The sequence below is a fragment of the Salvelinus fontinalis genome, chromosome 36 (assembly GCF_029448725.1).
Source record: "Salvelinus fontinalis isolate EN_2023a chromosome 36, ASM2944872v1, whole genome shotgun sequence".
Taxonomy (NCBI): Eukaryota; Metazoa; Chordata; class Actinopteri; order Salmoniformes; family Salmonidae; genus Salvelinus; species Salvelinus fontinalis.
Window position 1 is genome coordinate 29,334,054 of NC_074700.1, and position 24,867 is coordinate 29,358,920.

Sequence of the window (24,867 nt, forward strand, 5' to 3'; positions counted from 1 at the left end):
TCCCACGTCCTAGGAGGACACCTGGCACGAGACAAGACTATTGACAGAATCATGCAGAGATTCTATTGGCCCCGGGTCACCCGGGATGTGGCCAGGTATTGTAGGACGTGTGATCAATGTCAACGTACAGCTCCACGGCCACACCTGCGTAACCCTTTGATTCCTCTCCCCATTATAGAGACTCCCTTTGAACGCATAGCTATGGACCTCGTAGGACCCCTCCCAAAATCCGCCAGAGGACACGAGTACATCCTAGTGGTCATAGATTACGCTACCAAGTTCCCGGAGGCCATACCCCTGCGTAATATGTCGTCAAAGGGAATTGCCAAGGAATTATTCATGATGTTCTCTCGGGTGGGCCTCCCCAAGACGATCTTAACTAATCAGGGAACCCCATTCATGTCGCGGTTGATGAAGGACCTGTGTCGGTTGTATCAGGTTCAACAAATACGTACAAGCATATTCCACCCTCAAACAGACGGGTTGTGTGAACGCTTGAACAAAACGATTAAAAGCATGTTGAGAAGAGTGGTGTCCCGAGACGGGAAAAACTGGGACATGCTTCTCCCACACTTAATGTTTGCCCTGCGAGAAGTACCCCAAGCATCCACTGGATTCTCTCCGTTTGAATTGCTCTATGGCAGACCCTGTCGAGGGATCCTCGACTTAGCCAAGGAGACCTGGGAGACCCAACCATGCCCCTTTCGATCCACAATAGAACATATTACCCTGATGAGAGACCGCCTGTCAGCAGTGTGGCCCATAGTCAAGGAACATATGGAGAAGGCACAAAGGACCCAAGGCCGGGCCTATGATAAGTCCGCGACCCCCCGTGAGTTCACCGTGGGAGAGAAAGTGATGGTGCTCGTGCCCACGGCCGAACATCGCTTGCTGGCACAGTGGAGGGGACCCTACGGGGTAATGAAAAGGGTCTCACCGGTCAATTACCTCATCAAGCAACCTGATAGAAGGAAGAAGGTCCAACTCTATCACATAAACCTGTTAAAGCCGTACCATGGAAGAGAGGAGGAGGTGGCTTTGATGGCCCTGGAGGGAAAAGGAAAAGAGGAGGCTCTACCACCGGTGCGCCGTGGTCAAACTCTCCTGCCGGAGCAGTCAAGACAGCTAGACAAGCTGATTATGAACTTCGGTCGAATATTCTCTCCATTCCCAGGACAAACAGATGTCCTGTTCCACCATATCCACACTGAACCCGGCCAGAAGGTGCATATCCGCCCTTACAGGATTCCTGAGGCTCGCCGAGTCATCGCTAAGAACGAGGTAAGGGAGATGTTGAGGATGGGTGTGATCGAGCCATCGACGAGTGAGTGGTCCAGTCCCATAGTCCTGGTCCCCAAATCCGATGGTAGTATGAGGCTCTGCAACGATTTTAGGGCCGTGAATGCCATCTCTACATTCGATGCGTATCCCATGCCCCGCGTGGATGAACTCTTGGAGCGCTTAGGAAAGGCCAAGTTCATCACCACCCTGGATTTGACGAAGGGATATTGGCAAGTGCCGGTGGCTCCGGAGGATCGCCCAAAGACTGCCTTTGCCACACCAGAGGGGCTTTTCCAGTATGTGAGGATGCCCTTCGGACTGCATGGTGCCGCTGCAACTTTCCAACGCCTCATGGATGCCATTCTACGGCCCCATCAAGAGTATGCAGCGGCGTACATAGACGATGTGGTTATCCACAGCGAGGACTGGGATAGTCACCTCCTGCGATTACGGGCGGTGCTCGTGAGTTTGGAAGCCACAGGGTTGACGGCCAATCCAAATAAATGCTGCCTGGGTCTGTCCGAAGCGGAATACCTGGGGTACACCGTGGGGAATGGGAAAATACGCCCACAGGCAGAGAAGACCAGGGCAATTCGAGACTGGCCGCGACCCCGGACCAAGCGGGACGTTTGGGCCTTATTAGGGATAACGGGATATTATCGCCGTTTTATCCCGGGATATGCAACCATTGCCAATCCCCTCACAAACCTCATCAAGAAAAACTTGCCAAACCAGGTAGAGTGGAACGACGAGACGGAAGAGGCCTTTCAATTGCTAAAAGATGGCCTGTGTTCTGATCCCGTCCTACAGGCTCCGGACTTCTCACAAGAGTTCATTGTGCAGGTCGACGCCTCGGATACAGGGCTCGGGGCCGTACTAGCTCAGGGTAAAGGCGAAGCAGAGAAGCCGATTCTCTTCATAAGTAGGAAGCTCAGCGATCGGGAACAGAGGTATGCTACCGTAGAGAAAGAGGCCTTAGCCATTAAGTGGGCTCTCGATTATCTCCGGTACTACCTACTGGGTCGGAGGTTTGCTTTAGTTACGGACCATGCGCCCCTCACGTGGATGGCTGGTAAGAGGAACAATAACAACAGAATAGCCAGATGGTTTTTGTCTTTACAACCATTCTCTTTCCATGTCATCCACAGGGCCGGATCGAGGAACGGGAATGCAGACGCGCTGTCCCGACGCGACCAAGACGGTGCGTCTGGCGCCCGACCCTCCGGTTCGGTCCTGAGGGGGAAGGTATGTGGAAGGACCACCAGAGGGCAGGCTGAGCTCACGGATGGTAGCCCAACAAGGCATGGGAGACAGGTGAACCAGAGGCAATTAAGCACAGCTGACACTACTAATGAGATATTCTCCTTCCCCTATAAGAGAGAGTATGGAACCAGCAAGAAGGGGAACTATCTCTGGAAGATGGCCACCGAGACAGAGGAGCTATCTAGGAAGAACCATTAAGACGGTGACAATGTCATGACTTTTTGTTGTAATTTAAAGACAATCGTATTGTGTTCCTGTTTTGCTCTGGAGAAGAAGATATATGTTTTATTCCTTTGGAGAGTTTCGTTGATTCTGTTGGAGTGTTTGTGTTGTCCAAATGCCCTCAATATAGAACTTTGTTCAATCAAGAAAACCTACTCCTGACTCGTTTGTTCCACCTTCCCGCTTTAGAGTGGCGCCCAATTACTTGGTCCGCTCACAGAACTAACAATCACCAAAATAAAAAATCTAGATGTTAAGCAGAGAATTGAAATTTCCAAAACCAATTAATTTAGCAGTATTGATTTTGTTATTATATTTGTGAAATCATGATGAAATCATCAAATTAAATCATCTGTAACACATCAGTGAGGTGAGGCGTTCTTTAAACCTGGTCCGGTCCAAACCTGGTCCATACCTGGTCCAAACCTGGTCCATACCTGGTCCAAACCTGGTCCAAACCTTGTCCAATAGGGTGTGCATGTTTTTGTTCTAGCCCAGCTATAACAGACCTGATTCAACTAATCAAAGGCTCTCATTTCAGTACTCACCTCTACAGATCCATTGTTGTTGGCCTGGTTCGGAGTGGTAGTGTGTCGCGTGTACTGTTTAAACTGCTGCAGGCTGTCCAGAACAGCCTGTTTGAGCAGTTCCCCTCTAGGTGCGCGGACGCACCCCTCTCCGGGTATGGACCTCAGCTCCTCCACACAGGAACGCAGGCGGGCCAGGTTACCCCTCACTTGCTGGAGTGGGGGAGAGGGATGGAGGAAGGGGGAGAGAGATAATGTGGGGGTTAGAGAGAGAGCGCAATGATTTATTTACTTCATTACAGTGCCACCATTCTGACTCATATATAAGTCACCAGGCATGCATCTTTTCAGTAAAGAGAGAGAGAAAGAAAAGAGAGAGATAACACAACACACTTCTCTCTCTCTCTCTCTCTCTCGCCCTCCTTCCCTCTTACCACGAATGGCAGCAGACATTCATGCTGTCTACTCAGAGTGTAAAGGCTAAGCAGGGGCAGTCTACAGGGTCCGTCCAGACTACAGGCCAGAGTCAGGAAGTTATCCAAAGCCTCACACAGCGTAGTACCAGTCTCTGACCACCAGGGCGGCGACGCGTCCACGATCAGAACACGGGGCGGTTGCCGTGAGAACGAGGAGGGGCGGCACACCTGGAAGGAGGAGGAGGGGGGGCCAGAGCGGTTCCTTGCGTCCATGGCAACGACGAAATCAGGAATCGGGACCTAAACAAAACAATAGTAAAGGAAACACAAGGATGGAGCAAGAGGAAGGAAGACGGTAAACAAACATGAAATAATTTGTTGTTTCAAGCTACAATCTGGGATTCATTTTTTGAAGGAAATGTCTGCCACGCCACTTGTTTTGGTATATACACTACCGTTCAAAAGTTTGGGGTCACTTAGCAAACTTTTTGTCCATTAAAATAACATCAAATTGATCAGAAATACAGTGTAGACAGTGTTAATGTTGTAAATGGCTATTGTAGCTGGAAAAGGCAGATTTTTTATGGAATATCTACATAGGTGTACAGAGGCCCATTAACAGCAACCATCACTCCTGTGTTCCAATGGCACGTTGTGTTAGCTAATCCAAGTTTATCATTTTAAAAGGCTAATTGATCATTAGAAAAACCTTTTGCAATTATGTTAGCACAGCTGAAAACTGTTGTTTTCAGAGATACTCTTAATGATCGGCTATGAAAAGCCAACTGACATTTACTCCTGAGGTGCTGCACCCTCGACAACTACTATGATTATTATTATTTGACCATGCTGGTCATTTATGAACATTTGAACATCTTGGCCATGTTCTGTTATAATCTCCACCCGGCACAGCCAGAAGAGGACTGGCCACCCCTCATAGCCTGGTTCCTCTCTAGGTTTGTTCCTAGGTTTTGGCCTTTCTAGGGAGTTTTTCCTAGCCACCGTGCTTCTACACCTGCATTGCTTGCTGTTTGGAGTTTTAAGCTGGGTTTCCTTACAGCACTTTGAGATATCAGCTGATGTACAAATGGCTATATAAATAAATTTGATTTGATTTGTTCTGATTAAAGAAGCAACAAAACTGGCTTTCTTTAGACTAGTTGAGTATCTGGAGCATCAGCATTTGTGGGTTCGATTACAGGCTCAAAAGGGCCAGAAACAAAGCACTTTCTTCTGAAACTCGTTAGTCTATTTTTGTTCTGAAAAATAAAGGCTTTTCCATGCGAGAAATTGCCAAGAAACTGAAGATCTCGTACAACGCTGTGTACTACTCCCTTCACAGAACAGTGCAAATGTAAGGCCTGGGTGTCAGAGTGTGGAGTCAACACGCAGGAAACAGCAGGTGCCAAATCCAAAATGTTCTTTAATGAACACAAAAAATGCGACATCCGGTTTGGAGCGAGCGGTCGCATTTGCATTCGCTCTGCAGGTAGTATAAATTTTCATTTCATTTTCATTACATTTCATTATAGTACAACGGTTTAATTTGTCTAACCTTAGCAATTTCTTCTTAGCTAGCTACTTAGCCGTCTGTGTATAAAAGATAATTGCGTAATTATCGTATTCCGTCGTCTATCGTAGTCCACACTGCTATCTGCCCAGTAGCTAGCAAACGTCCACCGTCTACCGAATAGTAGTATAAACTTTTCATTATAGTACAACGGTCTGATTTTCATTTTCACTACAGTACAACGGTTTGATTTGTTTGATCTTAGCTAGCTACATAGCCGTCTTTGCATCAAACATAATTGTGTAGTTATTGAGGTTCGCCAGCCAGCTATTTTCGCCCTAACATAACGCAACGTAGCCAAACACTGCTAGCTAGCCAGCTTGCCACCGAATAGCAGCATTGTAGAAACGAGTGCATTACAACGGAACGACTTGATCAGTGTAGTGTTGGCTGACTACACAGTTGTCTTTGCTATCTTTGATTTGTATTTGTTCGATCTTAGCTAGCTACTTAGCTGGCTACATAGCCGTCTTTGTATCGGTGATAATTGTGTAGTTATCAAGGTTCGCTGAGGTTCGCTAGCCAGGTATTCTCGCCCTAACGTAACGTAGTCAACCCTGCTAGCTAGCCAGCTAGCCACCGATTAGCAGCACTGTAGAAACGATTACATTACAACGGAACGACTTGACTTGTGTAGTGTTAGCTAGCTACTTAGTTTTCTTTGCTATCTTTCTATCTAAGATAATTGTGTAGCTTTGAGTAATTATCGGTTAGCTAGCCAGCTATTTTTCGCCTCCCGCGCTGCCGTCCTCCTACCTAGCCAACACTGCTAGCTAGCCAACTTCTACCGAATAGCAGCACTGTAGAAACTTACATTACAATAGGAACGACTTGATTAGCGTAGTGTTAGCTAGTTGTCTTTCCTGTCCTTGTATCCATGATAATTGTGTAGTTTAGAGAAATTTAGTGAAATTGTCGAGGTTACCTAGCCAGCTTCACTTTCAACAACGTAGCCACTGCTAGCCAGGCTACTTCACCAGCCAGCAGTACTATATCATTTTAGTCAATAAGATCTTGTATTTTATTCTTATGTTTTGCAACGTAAGCTTAACTTTCTGAACATTCGAGACGTGTAGCCCACTTGTCATTCTAATCTCCTTTGCATTAGCGTAGCCTCTTCTGTAGCCTGTCAACCATGTGTCTGTCTATCCCTGTTCTCTCCTCTCTGCACAGACCATACAAACGCTTCGCACCGCGTGGCCGCGCCCACCCTAACCTGGTGGTCCCAGCCCGCACGACCCACGTGGAGTTCCAGGTCTCCGGTAGCCTCTGGAACTGCCGATCTGCGGCCAACAAGGCAGAGCTCATCTCAGCCTATGCGTCCCTCCAGTCCCTCGACTTCCTGGCACTGACGGAAACATGGCTCACCACAGATAACACTGCTACTCCTACTGCTCTCTCTTCGTCTGCCCACGTGTTCTCGCACACCCCGAGACCTTCTGGTCAGCGGGGTGGTGGCACCGGGATCCTCATCTCTCCCAAGTGGTCATTCTCTCTTTCTCCCCTTACCCATCTGTCTATCGCCTCCTTTGAATTCCATGCTGTCACAGTTACCAGCCCTTTCAAGCTTAACATCCTTATCATTTATCGCCCTCCAGGTTCCCTTGGAGAGTTCATCAATGAGCTTGATGCCTTGATAAGCTCCTTTCCTGAGGACGGCTCACCTCTCACAGTTCTGGGTGACTTTAACCTCCCCATGTCTACCTTTGACTCATTCCTCTCTGCCTCCTTCTTTCCACTCCTCTCCTCTTTTGACCTCACCCTCTCACCTTCCCCCCCTACTCACAAGGCAGGCAATACGCTTGACCTCATCTTTACTAGATGCTGTTCTTCCACTAACCTCATTGCAACTCCCCTCCAAGTCTCCGACCACTACCTTGTATCCTTCTCCCTCTCGCTCTCATCCAACACTTCCCACACTGCCCCTACTCGGATGGTATCGCGCCGTCCCAACCTCCGCTCTCTCTCCCCCGCTACTCTCTCCTCTTCCATCCTATCATCTCTTCCCTCTGCCCAAACCTTCTCCAACCTATCTCCTGATTCTGCCTCCTCAACCCTCCTCTCCTCCCTTTCTGCATCCTTTGACTCTCTATGTCCCCTATCCTCCAGGCCGGCTCGGTCCTCCCCTCCCGCTCCGTGGCTCGACGACTCATTGCGAGCTCACAGAACAGGGCTCCGGGCAGCCGAGCGGAAATGGAGGAAAACTCGCCTCCCTGCGGACCTGGCATCCTTTCACTCCCTCCTCTCTACATTTTCCTCTTCTGTCTCTGCTGCTAAAGCCACTTTCTACCACTCTAAATTCCAAGCATCTGCCTCTAACCCTAGGAAGCTCTTTGCCACCTTCTCCTCCCTCCTGAATCCTCCTCCCCCTCCCCCCCCCTCCTCCCTCTCTGCAGACGACTTCGTCAACCATTTTGAAAAGAAGGTCGACGACATCCGATCCTCGTTCGCTAAGTCAAACGACACCGCTGGTTCTGCTCACACTGCCCAACCCTGTGCTTTGACCTCTTTCTCCCCTCTCTCTCCAGATGAAATCTCGCGTCTTGTGACGGCCGGCCGCCCAACAACCTGCCCGCTTGACCCTATCCCCTCCTCTCTTCTCCAGACCATTTCCGGAGACCTTCTACCTTACCTCACCTCGCTCATCAACTCATCCTTGACCGCTGGCTACGTCCCTTCCGTCTTCAAGAGAGCGAGAGTTGCACCCCTTCTGAAAAAACCTACACTCGATCCCTCCGATGTCAACAACTACAGACCAGTATCCCTTCTTTCTTTTCTCTCCAAAACTCTTGAACGTGCCGTCCTTGGCCAGCTCTCCTGCTATCTCTCTCAGAATGACCTTCTTGATCCAAATCAGTCAGGTTTCAAGACTAGTCACTCAACTGAGACTGCTCTTCTCTGTATCACGGAGGCGCTCCGCACTGCTAAAGCTAACTCTCTCTCCTCTGCTCTCATCCTTCTAGACCTATCGGCTGCCTTCGATACTGTGAACCATCAGATCCTCCTCTCCACCCTCTCCGAGTTGGGCATCTCCGGCACGGCCCACGCTTGGATTGCGTCCTACCTGACAGGTCGCTCCTACCAGGTGGCGTGGCGAGAATCTGTCTCCTCACCACGCGCTCTCACCACTGGTGTCCCCCAGGGCTCTGTTCTAGGCCCTCTCCTATTCTCGCTATACACCAAGTCACTTGGCTCTGTCATAACCTCACATGGTCTCTCCTATCATTGCTATGCAGACGACACACAATTAATCTTCTCCTTTCCCCCTTCTGATGACCAGGTGGCGAATCGCATCTCTGCATGTCTGGCAGACATATCAGTGTGGATGACGGATCACCACCTCAAGCTGAACCTCGGCAAGACGGAGCTGCTCTTCCTCCCGGGGAAGGACTGTCCGTTCCATGATCTCGCCATCACGGTTGACAACTCCATTGTGTCCTCCTCCCAGAGCGCTAAGAACCTTGGCGTGATCCTGGACAACACCCTGTCGTTCTCCACCAACATCAAGGCGGTGGCCCGTTCCTGTAGGTTCATGCTCTACAACATCCGCAGAGTACGACCCTGCCTCACACAGGAAGCGGCGCAGGTCCTAATCCAGGCACTTGTCATCTCCCGTCTGGATTACTGCAACTCGCTGCTGGCTGGGCTCCCTGCCTGTGCCATTAAACCCCTACAACTCATCCAGAACGCCGCAGCCCGTCTGGTGTTCAACCTTCCCAAGTTCTCTCACGTCACCCCGCTCCTCCGCTCTCTCCACTGGCTTCCAGTTGAAGCTCGCATCCGCTACAAGACCATGGTGCTTGCCTACGGAGCTGTGAGGGGAACGGCACCTCAGTACCTTCAGGCTCTGATCAGGCCCTACACCCAAACAAGGGCACTGCGTTCATCCACCTCTGGCCTGCTCGCCTCCCTACCACTGAGGAAGTACAGTTCCCGCTCAGCCCAGTCAAAACTGTTCGCTGCTCTGGCCCCCCAATGGTGGAACAAACTCCCTCACGACGCCAGGACAGCGGAGTCAATCACCACCTTCCGGAGACACCTGAAACCCCACCTCTTCAAGGAATACCTAGGATAAAGCAATCCTTCTGCCCCCCCCCCCCCCCCCCTCCCTTAAAAGATCTGATGCACTATTGTAAAGTGGCTGTTCCACTGGATGTCATAAGGTGAATGCACCAATTTGTAAGTCGCTCTGGATAAGAGCGTCTGCTAAATGACTTAAATGTAAATGTAAATGTAAACACGGACCATCTAGTCCACCCTATTAACACACTGGGTGTACACTATAACCAACCCCAGACACGGGGTAAAAGAACTCAGTCCAGAAACATGTAGCACACCACTACTTACACGCAAACAATCCCGCACAAAGAAACGTGAATGCCGGCTGATTAAATAAGCCCAACTAATTACCCCTCATACAAAACAGGTGCGCCCAATAAACACATAGGGAGGGGGAGAAAAGGATCAGTGGCAGCTAATAGGCCGGTGACGACGACCGCCGAACGCCACCCGAACGGGAAGAAGAGCCTGCCTCGGTCGAAGTCGTGACAGCAAACTGGCTCTAACCAGAATAGAAAGAGAAGTGGGAGGCCCCGGTGCACAACTGAGCAAGAGGACAAGTACATTAGAGTGTCTAGTTTGAGAAACAGATGCCTCACAAGTCCTCAACTGGCAGCTTCATTAAATAGTACCCACAAATCACCAGTCTCAACGTCAACAGTGAAGAGGCGACTCCGGGATACTGGCCTTCTAGGCAGAGTTGCAAAGAAAAAGCCATATCTCAGACTGGCCAATAAAAATAAAAGATTAAGATGGGCAAACGAACACAGACACTGGACAAAAAACGATTAGAAAAAAGTGTTATGGACAGACAAATCTAAGTTTGAGGTGTTCGGATCACAAAGAAGAACATTCGTGAGACGCAGAAAAAATGAAAAGATGCTGGAGGAGTGCTTGACGCCATCTGTTAAGCATGGTGGAGGCAATGTGATGGTCTGGGGGTGCTTTGGTGGTGGTAAAGTGGTAGATTTGTACAGGGTAAAAGGGATCTTGAAGGAAGGCTATCACTCCATTTTGCAACGCCATGCCATACCCTGTGGATGGTGCTTAATTGGAGCCAATTTCCTCCTACAACAGGACGATGACCCAAAGCACAGCTCCAAACGATTCAAGAACTATTTAGGGAAGAAGCAGTCAGCTGGTATTCTGTCTATAATGGAGTGGCCAGCACAGTCACCGGATCTCAACCCTATTGAGCTGTTGTGGGGGCAGCTTGACCGTATGATACGTACGAAGTGCCCATCAAGCCAATCCAACTTGTGGGAGGTGCTTCAGGAAGCATGGGGTGAAATCTCTTCAGATTACCTCAACAAATTGACAACTAGAATACCAAATGTCTGCAAGGCTGTAATTGCTGCAAATGGAGGATTCTTTGACGAAAGCAAAGTTTGAAGGCCACAATTATTATCTAATTTAAAAAAATATATATATATATCATTATTTATAACCTTGTCAACGACTATATTTCCTATTAATTTTACAACTAATTTTCATGTATGTTTTCATGGAAAAACAAGGAAATTTCTAAGTGACCCCAAACTTTTGAACGGTAGTGTACATGAAAGAGAGCAGTCATGCACCATGAAAAGGATGTTACAGTTTGGGGAAAGTCCCCTCTTGCCAGAGAACTCCAGTCAGCTAATGAGAATAGCCTATCTCACCCATGTCACTATGAAGGGGAAACCCTGCCATTATGACAACATGAATTCCCCCCTGTCTGTCTTCATCACACTAGAGTTACAATGGTTAGTCATTTGATGGAGAGAGAACAGGAGAACGGACACGGGGGAAGTGAAGTAATTGAGACGTATAGGGAGTTTTCAACAGTCAGTCAGTCGATCCGTCAATCACGAAACAGATAATGCTTAGTCAAAGTGATGATGAAATAACAGTGAGTCAAGTCCACACACACACACACACACACACACACACACACACACACACACACACACACACACACACACACACACACACACACACACACACACACACACACACACACACACACACCTGTGAACAAATGATTAACACTTTGAGCTGGAAAAGAGGAACAAAGAGGAGGAGAAAAAGGAGGAAGAGCTAGCATCCTTAGATGATTATCACAAGAGGCACACAACTCCCTTATTGGATTCTCATTTAGCTCACAGCTGTGACCAAATAACAATGAACAAGACTGTTATGGCTGGTCAAAAGAAGTGCACTGTACAGGGAATAGAGTGTCATTTGAGATGAAACACAAGACTGTTATGTGTCACTCCCTAGGTCAGATAGAGATAGCTAGAAGCAGAGAGGTTTAAATAGGGCCAGATCAGAACATTCTGTTATCTATGCTTTCATTCTAAATGGCACCCTATTCAGTGCACTACTTTTGACCAGGTACCCTGGTTAAAAGTTGTGCACTATATAGGGAATATGGTGCCATTTGTGACGGAATCGTTCAGAATCATCAATAGAACCATCTCCATTCACAACGGAACTCTGTGTTCTATCGGTCCTGTTCTATTTGCCCATGTTACGGAAGGATCCTCTCTCTCTCTCTCTCACTGTGCCTTCAAGCAGACGTTTCTAGTCAACAAGACTGGCGTGATGACAAAAGGACACATTGTGTGTGTACAGTGTGTGTGTGTGTCTCTCTCTCGCTTGCACGCAACATGCAGGCACACACACGCACGCACACAGCCTGGTAATTTCAATTGGTGCGTCATTAGATGAGTAGTATAATCCAAGGGCAAAAGACAAGATTTAGAAGGGAGAGACTGATAAAAAGGGCGCTGTTACACACACCATCAAAACCCTTTCCGCCCCCGCAACTAAAATCGTTATAGACTGTTATAAGCATTTAGCAAGCTAGCTATGCTAATAGAAAAGGCCTGGTATGCAAGGATGTAGGCCTGTAATTAGGAGATGACAGCCAGGTCAATATGAGGGAGTCACGCTGAGGGCCACCTTCAGTTGTCAAACGTTGCAGATATAAATGTCATGAAATGAATAGAGCTGATGTGATTCATTATTCTACATGTAAACCGGCATGTTCTACATAGCCTATTTCTATATGAACGTTCAAAAAACGTTGCGTCTTGCTGAACACGTCCAAGATCTCTCTGATCTGTGTTTGTGACTGGAATCCATATAACTGTCATTACTCAACAAAGTGCTGAAGAACGGTGTTATCTGCCCAGAAATACGAAATAAACAACTTTTTGGGCACTGTCTACCGTCAGACTACTAGCCAGCTCAAAGTAGCGTTTTCCCATTTTCCAAACTCACCAAACAAAATGTAACGTTAGTTATCAAGTCAATATCATACCTAACGTTAGCTAGATAGCTAGCTAGGTACTTGTTAGCAAATGTACCTTACCTCTGCAATTTACTTTTGTTTTCGTGTTTCTTAGTGAATTCCCTGTCCTGGTGTATGTTGAGGTTATTTAGCCAAAATCCACACTAGTTTTAGCTGTAAAAAAAAAGAGAAGTTATTTTCAGATTGTTTGAAAAGTAGACGTGACGTCATGTCTCGCACTCTCCCGCCAAGGCAGATGTGAGAGCAGCTGCGCGCGGGGAGGATGCATGCTGACTGAAAGATCACAGCGGATACCAAATATATTTCATTAATTATTATAAACCATTTGTCATAAATGGCATTACGATTTAGTCTAAATGTGTGTGTTTACTATACTCTTTATCTTGTCAATAAAAGACAGACGGGGATAGGCCTGGGTTACAGTAAAACAGATTTCCCTGACTACTACTAGTTAACTAGTCAGTAGTCTGATTGGATGAAGGTGTGACTGGAGAATGCACCTCACCCTTTTCCAATAAAACGGTTCTCTCACAATCATCCGTAACTGAAGTTCAAATCCACTTTAGCAGGCCATGGGGAGAGGGATAGATGGGGACAGATCTGCTGCTCTCTCTACCAATTTCTTGTCACAGGTAGGCCTAGAATTATATCTGCATGACTTAAATTGATTATAAGTTTATGGCACAAAACTTCCCCAGCTTCCCTCTCTCTTTAACTCTCGCTCTCTCTCTCCATTCCTCCCCCTCACTCTCCATTTCTCTTCATCCCTGTCTCTCCATTCATCCTCTCTCCATCCCACATCTCTCCACCCCACTCCTTCCACCCTTTCTGTATGCCCCCCATCTCTCCATTCAGCCACTTTACCCTGAAGTAAATGAAAATGAGACCTGGAAATGATGGCAGCATCTGAGGGAATGAATTAATAGTTTAGGGAAATAATAATGTTTTATTTCAAGGCATGGCAAATTCAAAATCTAAAAAGGGCTGTGTCGCATATGGCACCCTATTCCCTATATAGTGCACTACTTTTGACCAGGGCCCATTGTGCTCTATCCACATTGGAGAACCCTTTTGGGTTCCAGGTAGAACCCTCTATTAGTCATCAAAAGAGGTGCACTATAGGGGATTGGGTGCCATTTGGGACTCAGACAAGAAATGCTTCAGATTTAACCCTTCAAGTTCTATTCCCAATCACGAAGGCCCTCTAAACACACACACACACACACACACACACACACACACAAACAGACAAGACTACTGATTGGATGAAAGGCAGCCATTTAGGCGTGAAATATAATATATTCATTTCGTTTTCCCACATTTTTTCCCTCCTTCATAACTTGGGATATGTTAAAGTGTACAAGATTAAGTGCTGCACTAGTTTTGTAAGAGGCTTAGATGAATGCTGGGTAGTGTGAAATGAGAGCTGACACAAACACACACACATACACACACACACACACACACAATTACTCCGAGAGACATGTAGCATGCACTTCTGTTTGCTGGAGATAAGAAGTGTGTGTGTGTGTGTGTGTGTGTGTGTGTGTGTGTGTGTGTGTGTGTGTGTGTGTGTGTGTGTGTGTGTGTGTGTGTGTGTGTGTGTGTGTGTGTGTGTGTGTGTGTGTGTGTGTGTGTGTGTGTGTGTGTGTGTGTGTGTGTGTGTGTGTGTGTGTGTGTGTGTGTGTGTACTAAATAAATGAACATCCTCTTTGATCCGAACAAAATCACTCTGACGAATTTGTCTCAGCAGAAGTTCTGATTCGGTAGGCTCAGTGTGTGTGTGTGTGTGTGTGTGTCTCGACATGGGGTGTGAATTAACGTTGCTGAGAGCAGCTTGACATGATAAAGATCACTGACTTCAGAAGCCTTTTCTTATAACCTGCCATCATGAATTATTCTGTTCAAGAAGTTACACGTACGAATAGATTAAACTTTGTCTGTCAGCTAAATGAATGTCCACTTCCTACTGTTTGTTTCAAACCTTTTAGCATCTACCTACTTTCACCTCACCTGAGCGAGGCCTGGAGGCCAAAGCTACACACTCTTAGAAAAAAGGGTTCCAGAAGGGTTCTATCTACCTATAGGGACAGCTCGAAGAACCCTTTTGGAAGCCTCAGAGTGGGAAGCTTTGGCTTCCAGGCCTCGCTTCCAGGAACCATTTGAAGAAAGAACCCTTTTTGGTTCCACGTAGAACTCTTTTGGGTTCCATGCAGAACCCTCTGTGTAAAGGGTTCTACATGGAACTCAAAAGAGTTCTACCTGGAGCCAAAAAAGGGTTCTTTCTCCAAAGGGTTCTCTTATGGGGATAACCGAAGAACCCTTTTCGTTGTTTAAAAAAATATATATATTTCACCTTTATTTAACCAGGTAGGCCAGTTGAGAGCAAGTTCTCATTTACAACTGCAACCTGGCCAAGATAAACGAAAGCAGTGCGACACAAACAACAACACAGAGTTACACATGGAATAAACAAACATACAGTCAATAACACAATAGAGGGGCTCCCGGGTGGCGCAGTGGTCTAAGGTTCTGCATCGCTGTGCCACCAGAGATTCTGGGTTCAAGCCCAGGCTCTGCCGCAGCCGGCTGCGACCGGGAGGTCCATGGGGTGACGCACAATTGGCCCAGCGTCGTCCGGGTTAGGGAGGGTCTGGCACACCAGCGACTCCTGTGGCAGGCCGGGCGCAGTGTACGCTGACCAGGTCGCCAGGTGTACGGTGTTTCCTCTGACACATTGGTGCGTTGTGTCAAGAAGCAGTGTGGCTTGGTTGGGTTGTGTTTCGGAGTACGCATGGCTCTCAACCTTCACCTCTCCTGAGTCCGTACGGGAGTTGCAGCGATGAGACAAGACTGTAACTACTACCAATTGGATAACACGAAAAAGGGCTTTTTTTTTCTTTTTTTTTACAAATTAATAACACAATAGAAAAGGTAAGGCAATAAATAGGCCATAGTGGTGAAATAATTACAATTAAACACTGGAGAGATACTAGGGTGCAAAGGAGCAAACAATAAATAACCGTATGGGGAGGAGGTAGTTGGATGGGCTATTTACAGATGGGCTATGTACAGGTGCAGTGATCTGTGAGCTGCTCTGACAGCTGATGCTAGGTTCTAGATAGCACCTTTTTTCAATGAGTGTAGCGACCTTTAGGACAGTATATATTTAATAAATCATTTAATTGGTAATATTCCTTCAGATAGGTGAGTAACCTCTTTGCAAAAGGGTCGTTCCACCTCAAAAAGCATAAGAGGATTTCAACACCCATCATAGAAACAGATAAGATTAGCATTAATTTATTAATTTGTTTACATTTAATTTGATCTCTGAGAAATTAATCAAGTAAGCTAATTAATTGCACCCGGTTACAGTTGATAGGATTCATATAAAATTCATTAAATATCAGTAGCGGTCGGTGCAGTTTAAGAAGGACACTTCATTTTCTTCATGAGTTATGGCTTTATTATTTCTATTACATCATGTTGGATGACTGTCATTCATATTTAAACAGTTCAATGTAACAGTGATAGGTTTAGGCTACTACATGATAGGGCTGGGCAGTATACCATATTTTACTATATACCGGTATTCATGCACGGACCGGTTTGGGTTTTAACTTTAACTTCTATAATGGTATTTGAATGTTTGGTTTGTTAAATGTGATACGCTGTGTGTAATGTCAATTTTTACAGTTTATTCCGCTACTTGAGTCATCCCTCTCCGCTCTCTCAATTCAATTCAATTCAAGGGGCTTTATTGGCATGGGAAACGTGTTAACATTGCCAAAGCAAGTGAGGTAGATATTATACAAAAGTGAAATAAACAATACAAATTAACAGTAAACATTACACATACAGAAGTTTCAAAACAATAAAGACATTACAAATGTTATATTATATATATATAATGTGGTAACAATGTACAAATGGTTAAAGCACACAAGTTAAAATAAATAAGCATAAATATGGGTTGTATTTACAATGGTGTTTGTTCTTCACTGGTTGCCCTTTTCTTGTGGCAACAGGTCACAAATCTTGCTGCTGTGATGGCACACTGTGGAATTTCTCCCAGTAGATATGGGAGTTTATCAAAATTGGATATGTTTTCAAATTCTTTGTGGATCTGTGTAATATGAGGGAAATATGTGTCTCTAATATGGTCATACATTGGGCAGGAGGTTAGGAAGTGCAGCTCAGTTTCCACCTTATTTTGTGGGCAGTGTGCACATAGCCTGTCTTCTCTTGAGAGCCATGTCTGCCTACGGCGGCCTTTCTCAATAGCAAGTGTAACGGATGTGAAATGGCTAGCTAGTTAGCGGGTACGCGCTAGTAGCATTTCAATCAGTTACGTCACTTGCTCTGAGACTTAAGTAGTGTTGCCCCTTGCTCTGCAAGGGCCGCGGCTTTTGTGGAGCGATGGGTAACGATGCTTCGTGGGCGACCGTTGTTGATGTGTGCAGAGGGTCCCTGGTTCGGGTTAAAGTTATACTGTTACATTGATGCTGTTGACCCGAATCACTGGTTGCTGCGGAAAAGGAGGAGGTCGAAAGGGTGGTGAGTGTAACGGATGTGAAATGGCTAGCTAGTTAGCGGGTACGCGCTAGTAGCATTTCAATCAGTTACGTCACTTGCTCTGAGACTTAAGTAGTGTTGCCTGGTTCGCGCCCGGGTCGGGGCGAGGGGACGATGTAAAGTTTATACTGTTACACAGGCTATGCTCACTGAGTCTGTCTCTCTCTCCATGCCGCTTTCCACACAGACCTAGTCCCGCCCCCTGTCACTCAAGGAGCGCGTTTGTTGTTGCTTGACAACGAGACACTTTCGTTCAGTCTGCACATGCAACAATGTTGATGACAACGATATTGTTTCCACTTTGATCTTAATATAAATCCACAAGCATTCTATAATTTCAATATTAGTTTGTGTTTCTTACATCTGCAAACAGCTAGTTTGTATTTCCTTACAAGTTAAGCTAAATTATGTTAGCCACTAATGCTAATTGCTAGTTAGCTGGCTAGCTAACTAGCTAATAAAAGTACTGAGTCAGAGCAACGTAGCTAGCCAATACAGCCTGATACCAGTACTGGTGGAGGCTTAAATCAGCATGTTGTTTGTGCAACAGTATATTCTAAGTCAAAGAGGAATAGGCGAAGCATGAATATGTTGGCTATATGAATAAAGATTTAATGTAGCCAAAGATTATAGGTTCCCCTAGGAAACACTGAACATCACTTTGGTTCCTACCCTGTCACAATAACTTGTCCATAGCATTTTCATTCGTTGTCATGTCAAACAACACTGCATTCAAAGTGCCCACTATTATTTATATTATAATAATTATATTTTGGCCATATCACCCTACATATCACCCTACATGACACTCAAATTTTCCCTATACCTATCATGAGGTTGCTAAAACCTAGCCTATGAATGAAAGTTTACAACGTAGGTGCACACAAGTCGAGAGAAAGATTTGAGCTGACAGACTGTGACACATGGACAGACAGTGACACATTCAATACCGCCTTGCACAATCTTGCCTGCATCTAGCTGATGTAATCATTAGTCCAACAGTTGCAAACGGGAGTTTCTATTGGACACGTTTTTCAACAGAATTCGGAAGAATGAATACTTCCCTGATCAAATGTAAACACAGTTCACTTTAATAACAGTCACATACAAACAGCTCTTTGTATTCCTTCTCGTGCTCTCCTCCTCTCAACTGTTCCCTTTGCTTGTGGACTTAGATTCACAACACATCAGCTGTATGTGACCAGGTGAAAAAACCTTTCCAAGCCAAACCATATCATAACCGCTACACACAGCCTTCATCATTGTCACCATATTATCTAAAGTAATGTCATAGTCAACATAACTTATAGAACTAATATAGAACTAACGCGTTAGTAAACCTGCTACAATCATGCAGTAACATTAAAGTGTTCAGTCATTGAGCAGTTTATCAGTTACACCGGCGGGCCCCAGTGGCAATAAATTAGTAATACCAAAAGCTTACCTTGAGTTCGAGTGTTGTTTTGGAAAGTCATAGCCAGCTAGCTAATATATCATCCCTCTGTTTGAGCTGGGTGTTTGAGTAGACTAAACTAGCTAGCTGCATTTGCTAGCTAAGTAAGTGAAAATAAAATGACTCTCTCTTTCGTTTCTCCTTCATTTTGGAAGAAATTAATATGTTCAAAACATCTAAACTATTGAGTCAACTACTCAACATATATTTTATACTCTGCAGTGCTAGCTAGCTTTAGTTAATGCTTTCAGTACTAGATTAATTATCTGATCCTTTGATTGGGTGGACAACATGTCAGTTCATGCTGCAAGACCTCTGATAGGTTGGAGGACATCCTCCAGAAGTTGTCATAATCACTGTGTAAGTCTATGGAAGGGGGTGAGAACCGTGAGCCTCCTAGGTTTTGTATTGAAGTCAATGTACCCAGAGGAGGACGGAAGCTAGCTGTCCTCCGGCTACACCATGGTGCTACCCAACAGAGTACTGTTGAGGCTACTGTAGACCTGTAACGAGTGCGCTGAGAGTCGGGAAGCAAGTTCAGGGAGTGAGTGTTTTAATAAATAAAATAAACAATGAACACGAAACACAAACAACGCACCGACATGAAAACAGAGTCAATAACACCTGAGGAAAGAACCAAGGGGAGTGACAGATATAGGGAAGGTAATCAAGGAGAAGATGGAGTCCAGGTGAGGGTCAATAAGTTGCGCAGGTGCGAGAGACGATAGTGACAGGTGTGTGGGATAATCAGCAGCCTGATGACCTAGGGAGTAGACGTGACAAGACCTTCATTGCAAACAAGTGTGTTTTAATCAATTATTTAAGATGGTGGGTGTCATGGCTTGCTGTAATAACATGGAAGGACCCTATACCTTCAGTTGTAATGAAAGGACAGCAACAGTGAACTCATTCAACCCCTTAGCTCTTATCACAATGAGCTCCATATACATTCTGAAGGCTGTGAACTCATTATATCCTCATCTTTGTCTCCCACCTTCCTTTCCAGTGAAAAGCTATGGCTTAACTCTTGACTCAGATGTAAATGCATATTTTGAATATCTTGCAGCCTGGGAGAGAAATTAAACGATGCTGGCTCTATTAATGGAAGGAAAGTGACCCATGTAGTTAGTGTATTTGTATGCGTGTTTGGATTGGGTGATGATGATTGAGAGTTTGCTATTAATTCTATGAGGCTTATATCAGGCCAAGAAGAGTTCTCCACTGCGACGTGTGTGTGTGTGTGTGTGTGTGTGTGTGTGTGTGTGTGTGTGTGTGTGTGTGTGTGTGTGTGTGTGTGTGTGTGTGTGTGTGTGTGTGTGTGTGTGTGTGTGTGTGTGTGTGTGTGTGTGTGTGTGGGCTAAAGTAATCCTGTATACAGGCCTCCTGAGTGGCACAGCGGTCTAAGGCACTGTATCTCAGCGCTAGAGGTGTCACTACAGACCCTGGTTCAATTCCAGGCTGTATCACAACCGGCCGTGATTGGGAGTCCCATAGGGTGGTGTACATTTCATCCGGGGTAGACCGTCATTGTAAATGGGGCGGCAGGTAGCTTAGTGGTTAGAGCTTTGGACCAGTAACCGGAAGGTTGCAAGATCGAATTCCCGAGCTGACAAGGTAAAAATCTGTCGTTCTGCCCCTGAACAAGGCAGTTAACCCAGTGTTCCTGGTCCATCATTGAAAATAAGAATTTGTTCTTAACTGACTTGCCTAGTTAAATAAAGGTAAAATAAGAATTTGTTCTTAACTGGCTTGCCTAGTTAAATAAAGGTAAAATAAGAATTTGTTCTTAACTGGCTTGCCTAGTTAAATAAAGGTAAAATAAGAATTTGTTCTTAACTGGCTTGCCTAGTTAAATAAAGGTAAAATAAGAATTTGTTCTTAACTGACTTGCCTAGTTAAATAAAGGTAAAATAAGAATTTGTTCTTAACTGGCTTGCCTAGTTAAATAAAGGTAAAATAAGAATTTGTTCTTAACTGACTTGCCTAGTTAAATAAAGGTAAAATAAGAATTTGTTCTTAACTGACTTGCCTAGTTAAATAAAGGTAAAATAAGAATTTGTTCTTAACTGACTTGCCTAGTTAAATAAATGCGGATGATGTTTTTAACCTTAGTAAGTATGCAAGTTTAGTTGTTGAAGCGTTTAATGGTTTTCAGATGAGTTGAGTGTGTTTTTCTCAGGTGGGGTGGGATGCTATAGCCTGGTTCCAGTCATTGTCAAGCCAAACAGTTGAAGTTGTAGTTGACATGATAGCACAAACAGACTGGCACTCAGGCTAGGATGCATAGAATTATCACACATCCTGGTCTCTGTGTCTACAGTGAGAGGAAGAAGGGTTACACTGTGATGTCATAGAACTCAAGGTTCTACAAAACAAGAAGTTGGCTGTATTTACAAAGTTTGGCATCACAAATGGCACCCTATTTGCTATATAGCGCACTTTTTTTGACCAGATCTCTATGGGCCCTTGTCAAAAAGAGTGCACTTTATAGCGAATAGGGTGTCATTTGGCACGCCGGTCTGAGAGCCAAATGGAACACCAACCACAGTGAATGGAACTGAATGGAACCATTAGAACAGTTGGTTGGCTTGTGTACTTACCACTTCCTCCTGGTCTCTTTTTATGATATAATCTCTGTTTATTATCTCTGCTTAATCTCCCTTAATCTCATTCTAGATCTCTGTGTGTTTACACATTAAGAATTTATTAATCTCTCACATTTAGCTTAGTTTACACACTGCTGCCAGTGAGAGAACAGACATAAAGATGGTCTCTGTGTCTCTCCCTCTCTGTCGCTCCACCTCTGTCACACACACACACACACACACACACACACACACACACACACACACACACACACACACACACACACACACACACACACACACACACACACACACACACACACACACACACACACACACACACACATACACTTTAAACTCAAGTCATAGCTTTATATCCAGCTAATGAGTGTTTACAACTAGCTAATTATGCACTGCACCATGGTTACTCTGTGTGTAAGCCATGTGAGAGTGAATAGACTATGATCCTATTGTTAACTGGCTGTGTTGTTTGTATGAAAGTATCTGGAGGATTAAGGGAATAGGGGGGCACCCCACAGGGCTCAGGTCAAAAGTAGTGCACTATATAGGGAATAGAGTGGGATTTGCCATGCATTCTAAGCTTTGTGGGAGAAAACCACACGTGGAATGTTTTGGCTGTAGCACAGTGTCCTATTGTGAACAGAATCACATTCGTATGATGTTGATTATTTTAACCGATTACCTCCTAAAAGCAAAATAAGTCACATTCAATGTTGTGTAAGCAGCCTCCATCGTAAGAAGCCCAATGTGTGATTCTGTTATCAGGGACTATGAATGCCTTGTGTTTTGTACTTTTATTATTATTTATATATATTTTTATTTAACCTTTATTTAACTAAGCAAGTCGGTTAAGATCAAATTCTTATTTACAATGACGGCCTACACTCCCCGGCCAAACCCTACCATAACCCACACGACGCTGGGCCTATTGTGCGCCGCCCTATGGGACTTCAAGCTTGAAAAGGGTCATAATATCATGATATCTCTTACTGTAAAATGTCCAAGTCAGTAATATCATGATATCTCTTACTGTAAAACGTCCAAGTCAGTAATATCATGATATCTCTTACTGTAAAACGTCCAAGTCAGTAATATCATGATATCTCTTACTGTAAAACGTCCAAGTCAGTAATATCATGATATCTCTTACTGTAAAACGTCCAAGTCAGTAATATCATGATATCTCTTACTGTAAAACATCCAAGTCATTAATGCCATAAGAAGCCAATTTAGTTTTCTCTCCAGTGTCAATTTAACTGTATGGATATGTCTCAAATGACACCCTATTTCCTTTTATAGTGCACTACCTGGGTCCTGGTCAAAAGTAGTGCACTATATAGGGAATAGGGTGCTATTTGGGATGCTGTCCAAGTCATTAATATCATAACAATCCAAACTAACAGCATTTTCCTCCCCAGTGACTGTTTAACTCTCGGCTGTCTCTTTTTCCCTTCTTCCAATCAGATTTACGCTTTGGGCCGCGACACGAGACACCAGCTGCACAGCCTTCTGGGTAATGACATCCTCAGCCGATGCCGTTAAGACCGAAAGAGAGAGACAGGTTTGTGCACCACACACACACACAGACAAATACACACACACTCACTCACTTATGGCGGTAAGTGGTCTCGCTGGAGGTCACTGCATTCCCATAATTCCCTGGTCTGACAAGGCTTGTTCCCTGGCCTGGGTGAGGATGTGTGTGTGTGTGTGTGTGTGTGTGTGTGGTGCATAAGCCTGTCACACTCTACTGATATAATGAGACGAGTGTGAGACGAGTGTGTGTGTGTGTGTGTGTGTGTGTGTGTGTGTGTGTGTGTGTGTGTGTGTGTGTGTGTGTGTGTGTGTGTGTGTGTGTGTGTGTGTGTGTGTGTGTGTGTGTGTTCAGATATGATGTTGTGTTTTCAGTCTGTGGGAAACTCAGTGGGTGCGATCTCATTAAACCTATAGGCTCCTGATGTGTTTTTTTGTAATATGTCTAGTGGGTGATATGATCACATTGTCCGTCAGCATGTAAAATGCCTCTGGTGTAGAACTGTAGTATGTGTAGGCTGATCTGATCTTGGATCAGTGGTATATGTTTTAAAAGGCCTCTGGTAGCTAACTAGTGTGTGAGTGTGTGTGTGTGTGTGTGTGTGTGTGTGTGTGTGTGTGTGTGTGTGTGTGTGTGTGTGTGTGTGTGCGTGTGCGTGTGCGCGTGCGCGTGTGTAGGCTGATCTTAGATTTATAATCCAACTGGGAACTAGGATCAGTGCTTTAGCTTTATGGCCCAACTAAGAACCCACACACTCATCCCTGCCTTAGGGCCGCCAGAAGAAGGAGTGTTACTCTCGAGTCTTATCTATGTACAGTGAGCATACTGTGGTTTTTCAATTCCTGTATCTTATGTTCATTGTACTGAATAACACAGAAACAGGTAGCCTAGCAGTTAAGAGGGTTGGGACAGTAACCGAAAGGTTGCTGGTTCGATTCCATGAGCCGACTCTGTGAAAAATCTGTCGATGTGAACTTGACCAAGGCACTTAACCCCTAGTATTGTATTAAATATGCACATGTTGTCATATCAGAACTGCAAGGTTGGGTGTCAGAATTATAAGACTTTCAGTTGGTAGTATTGTAGTATTCAAGTAGGTTTGTAGCATTCAAGTAGCAGTTGGTGTAGGATTGTAGTATTCAAGTAGCAGTTGGTAGGATTGTAGTATTCAAGTAGAAGTTGGTGTAGGATTGTAGTATTCAAGTAGCAGTTGGTAGGATTGTAGTATTCAAGTAGCAGTTAGTGTAGGATTGTAGTATTCAAGTAGAAGTTGGTGTAGGATTGTAGTATTCAAGTAGTAGTTGGTGTAGGATTGTAGTATTCAAGTAGAGGTTGGTAGGATTGTAGTATTCAAGTAGCAGTTGGTGTAGGATTGTAGTATTCAAGTAGCAGTTGGTAGGATTGTAGTATTCAAGTAGCAGTTGGTGTAGGATTGTAGTATTCAAGTAGCAGTTGGTGTAGGATTGTAGTATTCAAGTAGCAGTTGGTAGGATTGTAGTATTCAAGTAGCAGTTGCAAGAACTTCCATTACTTGTTCCTATAATGACAGGAAGCAATACTTATCATCCAATCAGGTTGCTGTTCCATCAGTGGTGTTCCACTGTTACTATGGTAACAACCCTGTTGAACCTCTGGATGTCTGATTAACTGGAGACAGGGTCTATTATAATAGAGTAACAAGTGCACTCTAAAAGAAAAAGCCATGTGACAAAATGGCACCCTATTCCCTATTTAGTGCCCTTCTTTTGACCTAGGGAATAGGAGGCCATTTGGGATGCTCCCAGGGTCAATTGTAATGGAGTAACAAGTACACCCTAAAATCGTAGAACCACCATACAAGGTTATTCACACCGCTCTGCTTGCATCGACACGCAAAAAGAGGAATTTCAGGCCCTATCTAAAAAGGATAGATAACTGCTTTCTTATATTTAAACATGAAGGCCCGAGGGGATTTGGCTACCTCACAAAACTCAGCAGGTGAATGCAAATTCAGCGTTTAAAAATAAAGCTTCCCTCCCCCCTCCTCCTTCTCCCTCCCCTCCTCCTTCTCCTTTTTCGCTCCT

General features: G+C 45.0%; 1 protein-coding gene across 1 annotated transcript in view; it reads right to left on the reverse strand.

Moving 5' to 3' along the window:
* The window catches only part of m1ap (meiosis 1 associated protein), a 77,539-nt gene extending 64,734 nt beyond the window's left edge, over positions 1–12,805 (reverse strand). The window contains exons 1-3 of the mRNA XM_055901280.1: positions 12,697–12,805; positions 3,728–4,009; positions 3,315–3,506 (exon numbers count right to left, since the gene is read on the reverse strand). Of these exons, the coding sequence (XP_055757255.1) occupies positions 3,315–3,506; positions 3,728–3,982 (447 nt within the window). The 5' untranslated portion in view covers positions 3,983–4,009; positions 12,697–12,805. The remainder of the gene's footprint in view (positions 1–3,314; positions 3,507–3,727; positions 4,010–12,696) is intronic.
* Positions 12,806–24,867: the final 12,062 nt, after the last annotated feature.